Source organism: Schistocerca nitens, chromosome 2 (genome assembly GCF_023898315.1).
Source record: "Schistocerca nitens isolate TAMUIC-IGC-003100 chromosome 2, iqSchNite1.1, whole genome shotgun sequence".
Classification (NCBI taxonomy): Eukaryota; Metazoa; Arthropoda; class Insecta; order Orthoptera; family Acrididae; genus Schistocerca; species Schistocerca nitens.
The window spans coordinates 264,885,351-264,897,462 of NC_064615.1; the positions used below are offsets into that span (position 1 = coordinate 264,885,351).

The 12,112-nt window shown below is 43.3% G+C and overlaps 1 protein-coding gene across 1 annotated transcript in view; it reads right to left on the reverse strand.

Annotated features, from left to right (window-relative positions):
• Positions 1-12,112, reverse strand: part of LOC126236002 (centrosomal protein of 162 kDa-like) — a 228,402-nt gene that overhangs the window by 195,193 nt on the left and 21,097 nt on the right. Inside the window, exon 2 of the mRNA XM_049945011.1 lies at positions 4,410-4,766. Within this exon, the coding sequence (XP_049800968.1) occupies positions 4,410-4,766 (357 nt within the window). The remainder of the gene's footprint in view (positions 1-4,409; positions 4,767-12,112) is intronic.

Below are 12,112 nucleotides of genomic sequence, written 5' to 3' on the forward strand. Positions count from 1 at the left end.
AGGTATCACTCAGAACATGGAGAGTGTTGAGGGTTTGCGGAAAGTGAGCTAAAAGATAGGAAACATGGGAAGACCAGCACAGTTTTCTGTCAAACATAAGTCCCAAGAATTTGGCAATGTCCGCAAACGGAAGGTCAACAGGGCCTAGACGTAGGGAAGATGGATAAAACTCCATACAACAGCAAAAATTTACACAGACGGTCGTACTGGGAGAAAATCAGAAACTGGTTTCAATGCTCCATGAGTGCAGGCGATCGAGACATCCTTGAAGATGTCGTTCAAGAAGGCTGGTCCGTTGGGAGTTGTAGCAGATTGCAAAATTGTCAACAATGAGGAAGCACGAGACATCGGGAAGAAGACAATCCACAATTGGATTTATGGCGATGGTAAACAGTATAACATTTAGCATGGAGCCCTGGCGCACCTCGTTTTCTTGAGAAAGTACAGGATAGAGTAGTGTTCACCTGCACCTTAAATTTGCACTCTTTCATAAATTCACAGATGAAATGCGGTAGCCAACCTCAAAAGCCCCAAGAGAACAGTATGGGGAAGATGCCTGTCCTCCAACAGGTATCGTAGGCCCTCTCCAGAACAAAAAATATAGCTACCGTTTGGCGTTTCCTGAGAAAGTTGTTCATGATATAAGTGGAGAGAGCAACAAGATGGTCAACTGTGGAATGATACTTTTGGAAACACCATTGGGCAGTTGTTAAAAGGTTTTGGAACTCCAGCCACCAGCCTAAACAGCAATTTACCATACACTCCAAAACCTTACAAACACTAGTCGTGAGAGGGATTGGCCAATAGCTGGAGGGGAGATGTTTGTCCTTTCCAGGTTTCAGAACAGGAATGACGATAGTTTCCCACCACCTTCTGGGAAAGGTACTGTTGACCCAAAATCAAAGGAGGTAGCACAGACTAGGGTATGATAGATGCAGGAACATTTGGACGTGGATACCACCTGGACCCATAGCAGAAGAGCAAGAGGAGGAGCGTGCCTGTCCGAGTTCCTGCATAGAAAAAACGACATTATAGCTTTTGTGATTTTGAGAGGTAGCTCTTCCGCTACCCATTTCTTCAGGAGAAAGGCTAGTGGGTAATTAGAAGGGCTCGATATCTCAGCAAAGTGTTGGCCCAATGAGTTAGAAATTGCAACCAGGTCCACTAAGGTATACTGTGCGACAGTTAGCCCAGAGGTCAGGGAAAAACTGGATGTGTCAGATATCCATTGGATTCAACTCCAAACAACCGTTGAGGAAGTGAAGGTATTAATGGAGCGGGCAATGAAATCCCAGCTTGCCTTCTTGCTATCACATATTATGCGACGGCATCGCGCACGTAACTGCTTATAGCGGATACAGTTGGCCACCATAGGATGATGGCGGAAAATGCATGCCTTGTTCCACAAAGGAAATGGGGAGTGCTGGGCCAAAGGGGAGGTACGAGGTATTGAACATTCTGCAGCTGTGAGAATAACTTCCATAACACGAGTGACCTGATCGTCAATGCTAGGGAAATTGATGGTCATCAAATGTTGCTGGAGAGGAGAAAAGTGTCTAATTGGCTTGGGAAAACTTCCAGCGTCTTGGTGGAAGAGGTCAATCAATAGGGAGGCTCCCGGACAAGGACGCAGAGATCCCCAAAGTGGGTGGTAGGCGTTGAAGCCCCAACCAGCAAAGGGGGGGGGGGGTGGGAACTGACCAAGGAGATGGGCTCCTTCCATTGATGCAGACAATGGAATGTATATGGTACAAAGAGAGAAGGTGAATCCAGAATGGGAAAGATGTACAGCGACAGCTTGGAAGAAACTTTGTAAGTGGATGGGGTGATAATGGGCAGTATCATGGAGAACAATCATAAGACCCCATGTGCCGGAACACCAGCAATAGAGGGGAGATCAAACTGAACTGATTGGAAATGAGGGAGGGCAAAGTGATCATGGAGACGTAGCTTTGTTTCCTGAAGACAGGATATGACCGGGGAGTAGGATCGTAGGAGGATCGACAGTTCATCCTGACTGGAGCAAATTTTATGGATATTTCATGATGATTGACATGAGGTGGATGAAAAAGGGAAAAATCTCACCACATTTGTTGTCACCTCAGCGAACACTGAGAGCCGGTGGCCAATGGTGTGGAATGGCATTCAGCCAGGGTTAGAAGATCCTGATCCACAGGTTGTTCGGGGGCAGCTTCTGCCACCAGTGACCGCCTGGTTGATCGGCCGCCAGCAGTGCGTCTCAGTGACACGGAAGATGGCCGAGGGCGGCTTCTGCTGGGTGGTGCTAGGACGTTGAGATGGAGGAGGAGTTGATGGTTGTGAGGTCTGGGTACGTAAAGAATCTTCACGAGTAGGGTCTTTTTTGGAAGTCCAGGCGTCCGATTTTGGGGCTGTGATTTAGCAGGAGCTGATGATGGTTGAGCCTGAGAGTGAGCGGGTGATAATGGAGAGGTTGAATGGGCGATCTCTGGGCTGGCTGATCTAACAACCGTGGCGCTGAAGGTGAGATCTCAAGTCTGCGTGGGTACCTCCTTAGTAGGTCGAGGAGAGGCGAAGACAGTGCTATATTTACCTGCTGGGAGCACAGTCAGATTTTTACTTATGAATAACAGGTAGACACCTTTTCCTTCACTCGGATTTCCTCAATAATTCGTTCATCGTAGGGCAACCTCTAGAGGAGGCAGCTTAGTCGCCCATACAGTTGATGCAATGAGGGGATTGGGGTAGACAAACACCCTCATGGGCATTGCTGCCACAGGTAACACATTTGGCCATATTAGAACACAACTGGCTGCTATGATTAAACCACTGACACTGACACTGACAGCAAGGTGTAGGGTTGGGAATGTAAGGGCGAACTGAAATTATCTCATATCCAGCTTCAATGTTCGATGGAAGTTGAACTCCGTCAAACGTCAAGAAGTGAGTGTGGGTCGTTACCAATTTCTTTTCAACCCTTTTCATTACTTAATGTACAGCCCTGATCAGACAGGTCACTTTGAACGTCCTCATTTGATAATCCGTTAAGTGATCTTGTATAAACCACCCTGCACGATGAGTTTAAAGTGTGGTGCGCTTAAATCTGGACAGGGATGGTGTGTAGCAGTGTAGTTCGAAGCAATTTTTGTGCCTGGAGGGCACTGTCTGTTTCTAACAACAAGGTGCCATTACGTAACCGGGAACAAAACTTTACAACAAGACCTGCAATTGTGTCAACACCTTTCTGAATAATAAAAGGGTTTACTGTTGAGAAGTCTTAACCTTCATCGGACCGAGAAACAACTAGGAACTTTGGCTCTGATGGACGAATTTTCTGTGGCTGAGACTAATCTAGCTTTCTCTTGTGGGCAGAAGTTGTAGAAGTAGAAGAAACCACTGCAAAAGTAGCCCCGATGATTACTGGCGCCTCCGATGGCGCACTCCTTCATAGTGGGGGCCCTCTCTGAGGACACTCCCGCCTGAGGTGGTTGTCCAAACCTCAAGTTACACCCCCCGAGAAATGGACGGAGGGACCAATTGGCATGTTCAGAATGTACCAGCTTGGGTAATCACCCCTCCCTGGGCCTGGCCTTTACCAGGGAGTACATACGTGTCCTACTTGTCTACCCGCGGCAAGGGAATTACGCATAACCCCATCACTGGCTACACATGGGTCAGCGTTCACACACACACAGGAAGGAAAGAAAGAAAAAGGGGGGAACAAAGAAACGGAGAGAAGAGAAGAATTCTCAAACACCGCTATGGAGAAGAAGGTAAAGAGAAGAACCAAGGAAAGAGAAGGACAAAGTAAGGATAGATACATTACATTGTAGAGACAAAAGAAGAGAAACCACTTCATTTGTTCACAAGCATCTGTCTCCGGATGTTGGCACAAAACACACTCCCAAAGAGAGGAAGAAGGGGGTGGGGGGAAGGATCAGGGAGAGGGAGAGATGTGGAAAGGAAAGGAAAGGTATGCAGCCCGGAAAGGAAAGAGAGCTGCACGAACTTGGGGTCCTGTGCTCACCACGCACGTATCCACAGAAGAGAGTTGTGGACCACCCGGGGCTGGGGGGGATGCATCAGATTGTGGTGCTGGTGATGTGCTGTCCCACAAATACACCAATGGCACGGAACAGCCACCTGCATTTGCTTGTAAGACATTGACTGCACGTCAGTGCTTGTACAAGTGCACTGAGTCCTTGCATTGACCAACAACCACACCTCTCTCTCTCTGTTCCTGTCCATTCTCTTCTAATGAAGAGAGGGTTCAATATTAGATCAGAATAAATGGAGACCATGAAATATAAACCGTATACTCATAAACTGCTTACTTAAGAGCCATTAAATGGTTTGGAACTTTCCACAGTATGTAGTACTTTAGAGATTTGTACTGCGCATGTCATTTCTTTTCCAAGAGCCAGGCTCACCTGGAACATTTGCTCCTTCCTGACAAAGTCTGCTGTGGAGGAGGACGCCTCTGGTGAGTGCGGAAGGAGGTCCAGGTTCAGCTGCAGCGTAGTGCGGGCCCCAGCCGCCTCGGCCCCTGCTGCAGCCTCCGAGCCTGGCACCTTGAGCCGGATGTTTGGCCTCACCAGGTCACCTGACATATCTCCTTCCTGCTGTTCTGCCTTCTGCTTTTCCCTCTCTCCATCACTGTAGTCCTTTCCTTCCACATCTTCAAGTGCTCTGGTCTTCATCCAGAAAATTTTTCGATTTGCTTGAGCTGGCTGAACATCTTCCTTTGTGCTCGGTCCTGCTCCTGATGATTCCTCTGACGACAGTGGCTGCAAAAAAGTAATAATAATTGTAGTAATAATAATACTAACAATAATAAAATAAGTTTAACTAGTTGTTAATTAAGGTATTAGGGCAAGAAAATGCATTTCCAGCATGAAATTTGGTAACAGATTTAAATTGTGCACCGAGTTGGGTTTCATTCACAGCCTTTCATGGGCAATGCTCTAACTGACTAATACAACTGGGTGTGATGCATGAACTACCCTCACAGCTTCAATTCTGCACCACCCCTGTCCCACTTTCCAGACTAAGCAGAACATCTCCTGCTTACATTACAGGACCAGCACTCCTCGAAAGAAAGGATACTGCAGAGAAATGGCTTAGCCACAGCCTACAGATTGGTTCCAGATCAAATCTTTCACATGGCAACAGAGTGTGGGCTGTTTTGAAACTTCCTCTAGGCTGTGGCTAAGCCATTTCGCTGTGATATCTTCCATTCCATTAGTACTGAACTGTCTACAGATCTGTGAAGTTTGGAGAGAAAAGAAGGTTACTGGCAGAACTGAAGCTATAAGAATGGGTAGTGAATTGGGCCTGGAGAGATCGGTCGACAAGTGTTTCCCATGAAAAGCAAGGTTTAGGGTTCACGTTCCAGTTCGGTATAAAATTTTAATCTATCACAAAGTTCAATAATGGTACACAGTCTAAAGCAGAATGATTGGATTGATGGGATTAAAGAGAGAATCTATGAGGTCATCAGTCCCCCTCTTCTATATGTGTCAAGACAGAAAGAGTCCTCAGGGAGGAAGGACACAGAAGACAAATCTTGATGTACATGGATGTAGCTGAGAATAAATAAAACCAAGAGATAGATGCCAGTAGAAGTGACAGATGGGTAAGAGGGTGAAGGTGGGCCAGTTGCTCTGACCAGGAAGCAGGAGGCCCCTGGGACATGTTACACAATGGGAGATGCACCCTCTGCATCTGACAGTTGTTTCCTCACTATCCATTACCAAAAGACAGATGGAAAAGAAAAAGAAAAATTAAAGAGGTGATAAGACCAGGAGACAGGCCAGACCACCGAGCAAGGTCCCACAGCCATTGGTCGCTTGGGTTGCAGCACGTGACAGTACCATCCCTCTGATCCCTCAAGCAGCCAATGAGGCCAATGTGAAACTTCCTGGCAGATTAAAACTGTGTGCAGGACCAAGACTTGAACTAGGGACCTTTGCCTTTCGTGGGTGAGTGCTCTCCAGAATTAAAGCTGTGAGGACGAGTCACGAGTCTTGCATGGGTAGTTCAGTCGGTAGAGTGAAAGGCAAAGCTCCCGAGTTCGAGTCTCGGTCCGGCACACACTTTTAATCTGCCAGGAAGTTTCGTATAGCGCACACTCCACTGCAAGGCGAAAATTTCATTCTGAGGCCAATGTGCTCTATCTCACAGAGAGTAGTAGAAACGACCTCCACGAGTAAAACATAAAACCAGATCAACCACTTTGGTGTCATCTGCTAGCACCACAGGCAGTGCATCAGCAAGTTTCAGGTTTTTCTGTAATGTGGACAAATTATGGGAGTCCAGCAGGATGTGGGCTACCGTTATACGGGCACCACACTGACACAGGGGTGAATCCTTACATTGTAGGATGTGGCCATGGGTCAACTAAGTGTGGTCAATGCGAAGCTGACAGAACAGTAGGTTCCTCGCAAGAAGCACGAAACAAAGACTGGCACTTGGTCATGATCCTCTTTACTGTAAATTGTTTGCTCAGAGAAACCACAACACACCACTCTGTTCCAAGCCTCCAATAGTTGATGGCAGAGTGTCGAATGAAGGTCCAGTTCCAGTACCCCAATCTTGGAAGTCAGAATCTTCGTAGCCAACTTGGGCAGCTAGTCAGCATGTTCGTACGCTGGGATCCCAATGTGACCTGGAGTCCAGACAAAGGTGAGTCCACCTTGATGGAGGTCAGAAAGGAGATTCTGTACAGTTACAACCAATAGGTGTCGAGGGTAGCACCAGTTGATAGCCTGAAGACTACTCAGGGAGTCACTGCTGATTAAGAATGTCTCGTCAATGCAAGAATGAATGTGATGGAAGGCTCGATCAAAGTCCACCAATTCTGCATCGAATAAACTGTATCTGTTTGGTAGGGAGTGTAGTTCACTGCACCTTACATGTGTGTCGGCAAAACCGGTTTGTCCATCTAGTGTAGAGCAGTCTGTGTATACCACTTCTGAATGCCAACTGCAGGATGGAAGATTAATTCTACCTTCAAGAATCTCAAAACTGTTTCCAAATAAAGCAAGAAAATTTGATACGAGTTGCTTTTATGTGCCTCTTTGCCACACGCTAGATTGCTGGAATACACACATTTATGAGACTGTATAATTGTCCACTGTGATACATTGAACAGGAGTGTTTTACTTCCTCTTTCAACATGACAAAAATTAGTTACTATAGTAACATAAAGATGAAATGCAATGTCATAGTCAAAAGACACATTTATTTACCTATGAATTACATCACTAAGGAAAGACTAAAGGATTGCAGAATGGGTCAAGGTCTATATTAACAATGAGGGTAAATTGTTGGAGGCTGCAAAAATAATTGGCTACTGTTAAAGCATTAAACTGGGCAATTAACTGTGTTCACACCAGGCTCTTATAATACACTAAAATGAGCAAGATTGAAGCTTCTGCTCTTCTTTTAAACTGCTGTTCCTGCAATTATATTAAATAGCAATCTCTTGTTGCTAGGTTGACTTCTACATGTTCCAAATCATATTTATCACAGGACAAATGTTATCTGTATGTGGAACAACAGACGCCGGTCTATAACCAACAATGCAGGTAAAATGAACTGTCAATTCTTGAATCAAGTCACTTGGAGGAGAAGTCACAACTGATGTACACTTCAATTTATTTTTTAATTCCCAATGTCTTACTTTTATACCTATTGGGCATATGTTGATGTAACTTGCACCAACTAGAGGATCCCGCTGTGAACCATGGACAAAGAGGAAAAAACCTCCATGGAAATTATTTGTCTACCTTGTACTGTGACTCAGAATTAATTTGAAACTTCTTTTAGTATTAACAACCATTAAGGAGTGCATGTCCTAGGAAGTGAGTGCAAGAATCCCTAGCTTCTTCAGATATTTGTGGCCATGTACTTCACACAACATTCTTAGTGTTTACTTTCACTGAGTAAATACTACATTTAAATGAAAGACATTGCCCAAAAAGATAGTTCTACACAACTGGAAGTGAAACTACACAAAATAAGCTAATACACTTGACTTTGAAACCCAACACAGTGATAAAAATCCATGTACGCAAAACATACTTAGGCTGCTTCTTGACTCCATTTTAACTTGTTACCTAACTACATAACAAGAACATGAAGTTGTTCATTTGGTGTATGACCACAAATGTCTATTTGTGAAGCCAGCAAGTTCTTGCTGCATATTTGAAGTTTGGATGATGAGTCTTTGTGGCATTAAAGCAAAACTGTGCTGTGAGTGAATTGTAGTCCTGCTGGAGTATCACATAGCCTCTGACTGATATGATTGAGTTTGCTCACATGATTAATATACTTGTAACAACAAACATACCAATTTTTGAAGGGTTCTTTAGAAACATTATCCACTGGTTGCACCAGATGTGGAACATTACAGAAGTATTGTCACAGTAGCAACATAATCATTACACTATGATCTTTCATTATTAGTACGATGAAAGGAATAAACAAAAGAATTTTTACAGCATTAGTAAAATAGTTAAGAAGGAACTAGCTATGTTAGCAACTTAAGTACATCTACATTTACATCATACTCCGCAAGCAACCTAATGGTGTGTGGTGGAGGGTGCTGTTGGTAGCACTATCTGATCCCTCCAACCCTGGTCCACTCGCAAATAGTGTGTGGGAAGACTGATTGTTAGTAAGCCTCTGCATTGTCTCTAATTTTTCAAATTTTCTCCTCGTGGTCAATACCCGAGATGTATGAGGGGGGAGGGGGGGGGAGCAATATGTTGTCCGACTCCACCTGAAGAGTGCTGTCCTGAAATTTCAATAGTCAATCCCTCTGTGATGTACAATGCCTCTCTTGTAACATCTGCCAGTGGAGTATGTTTAGCATCTCCGTAACACTCTCTCGCCAGCTAAATGATCCCGTGACGAAATGCACCGCTCTTCGTTGGATCCTCTTGAGTCTGGTATCTGCTTTTGCCACTATCTATTTTATGTGGTCGTTCCACTTAAGGTCGCTCTCAATAGTTACACCTAGACATTGTATGGCAGATGCTGTTTGCCATCAATGGTGTAGCTGTACATTAGTGGATTTCTTTTCCTGTGTATGCACAATATGTTACATTTATTTACATTCAGAGTCAACTGCCAGAGTCTGCACCATTAATCAATTCTCTGCAAGTAGTTCTGCAAATTCTTACTATCTTCTGGTGCATTGCTACTTGGTACAGACAACTGCATCATAGCAAATAGCCTTCAAGAACATCCAACGCTTTCTACTAGATCATTTATATATATTGTAAACAGCAATGGTCCTATCACACTTCCCTGTGGTACTCCGGATATAGCCTTTACATCTGTCGATTTTGTTCCTTAAGAGCGACGTATTGAGTTCTACAACATAATTCTTGAGCATAAAACATATTCCACAATCCTTCAACAGATTGACATCAACGATATAGGTCTGTCTTATGCCCTTTCTTAAATATGGGAATGACCTGCACTTTTTTCCAGTTGTTAGGTACCTTTTGTTGCTCAAGCGATCGACAATAAATTACTGCTAGAAGGGGAGCAAGTTCTTTCACATAATGTTTCTAGAAACTTATTGGTATCTCATCTGGTCCTGATGCTTTTCCACTACTAAGCAATTGTAGCTGCTTTTCAATTCCGCAATCACTTATCTCAATATCTGTCATTTCGACGTTCGTACGATGACTGAAAGGAAGGACAGTGTAACGATCTTCCGCGGTGAAACAACTTTGGAAGGCCAAATTCAGTATTTCAGCCTTCTCTCTGTTATCTTTCGTTTTGGTGCCGGTGTGGTTGCTGAGAGAAGCAATAGATGATTTTGACCCACTTAGTGATTTTACGTATGACCAAAATCTCTTAGGGTTTTTACTCAGGTCAGTTCACAACGTCTTACTTTCAAAATTGTTGAACGCATCTCTCATTGCTCTCCTTATGCTCATTTTCGCTTCGTTCAGCTTTTGTTTGTCAGCTAGTTTTTTTACTTCTCTTGAATCTGAGATTAAGTGCTCTTTGTTTACGTAGCACTTTTCTAACACTGCTATTAAACCATGGTGGGTCTTTCCCATCCATTAAAACCTTGCTTGGAACATACTTGTCTAGGGCATATTGAATGATGCACTTGAATTTTTTTCCATTTGTTCTCCACATCTTCATCTTAATCACTGAATATTTGAAGCTGACTGCTGAGATATTCTGAAATTTGTATCCTGCCACCCTTGCTGAGCAAATGTATCTTCCTACCTTTCTTAAAATTCCTTGTAGGACCCGTCATCATAGATGCTGTCACAGCCTTATGATCACTGTTACCTTCCTCTAAATTAACTGATTTGATTAGTTCAGGTCAATTTGTTGCCAGGAGGTCTGGGACGCTATTCTCACCAGTTGGTTCTCTAACTATTTGCTAAAAGTAATTTTCGGACAAGACATCCACAACAATGCCACACGATTCCCTGTCCCTGCCACCAGTTTTTATGGCACAACACACCCAATCTATACCTGGCAAGTTGAAGTCGCCCCCTATTACAACAGCATTATCAGGAAAATTACTAATGATATTCTGCAAGTTCTGTCTGAAATGCTCAACTACAGATCCTGACCCAGGTGGTCTATAAAAGCTTCCAATCAGCATTTTTGACCGTTCTTTGATATTCAATTTCACCCAGATTAATTCAACATTTGGAATCTGTGACAACCTCGCTAGATTTTATTGAATTTTTTACTGTAATAAATACACTGCCACCATTGGCGACTAACCTATCCTTATGATACACATTCCAATCTGAACTTAACACATACGCAAAGGATCTTTTCCCAAGACAGCTTTATTCAGAAATTCTAAAGGCGCAGTCTTACCTCCATTCAAGATTCCTATATCTTCTCCACTCCTTTCCCCTCTCATTCCAAAAGATTTCATCAGGTATGATTTTTCAATACTACAAAATAGAATGTATAGGTACCAAGGTTTGCTTGTTTGACATTTATAATACTTGTTTAAAGAATTTCTTATAATAATGTAATCTCTCAAGACCAATGTACCCCACCAGTATTGAAAGAAAAAGGTGTTATCCAATACACTGTGAGTGCTCTGCACAAAAAAAAAAAAAAAAAGTATGTTATACAATCTGTAATACTTTAAAGAAGCATTTCTCTCATAACAAAGCTTTGAAATGGTAACTAACTTGCAGTGGCCTGCTGGTGCTTTTTCAACTTATAGTAATGGCAGTTTAGCATAAGCAAAAATGGCTCCAACAACAGGGAAAGGAGTGATGGGTGTAACTAGAGGGTCACAAGTAAAATGAGGTAGACATCTTTTCTACTACTCCAAAGCAGAAAAGTACAAAGAAGCTCTTGCCAGATCCTAGTGTATATTTGTCGTAACTCACTGCAAATGAGCTGAGTAAGCAGTAAAAGTGAGCCTGCTTGGTGTAAAAATTATACTTATTGTGAGTATTTGTACAATTTGTATTTCTTTTGTGCAATCTTTAAATTTGCCATAAATCTTAAAAATCTAACCATCTCCGCTTCTCTGCATTGCTTGTAACAGAAATAGAACATAGAAGTGCAGGGTATTGCATGAGCTGAGTTAAATGATAGTTCTTTGCCTGTTTATTCAGAATGTAAGACAAGGTCTGAAAAACATTTCCAATTTTTACAATATTAGAATTTATAGTTTTGTATGTCATGGTTTACAACATTAAACTCTGCCTAACACCATGTCATACGCAGCACAATTCTTATAATATCCTTTGCAACCACAAAGGGCTGGGGTCTGCGTTGTTAGAAACCAAGTCACCTGAAGGGCAATGCAGAAGGCAGGTGATATGCTTAAAAGCTGTTGTAGCTCAACCAGGTGGTGGAAGAAACTGCTACAATTCAGCTGGAGAGAACAATGCTGTTGATGTACAGTGAGGCCATGAAGGGACCAAGGGAGCAGGTTATGCCTTAGGGTCACCTGCTGCCACAGGTTGAGGGGTTGTGGCATCAATATACGTAGGTTCCAGGAACAGGTAGGATCTGGTGGTGTGAGGGCAACCAGAACGTCCTTTTTGGAGGATTTTTTCTTGTATTTCCTCTCCTTACAGGATTTGAATGATTGTGAGGGGTTCTCTGAATCAGT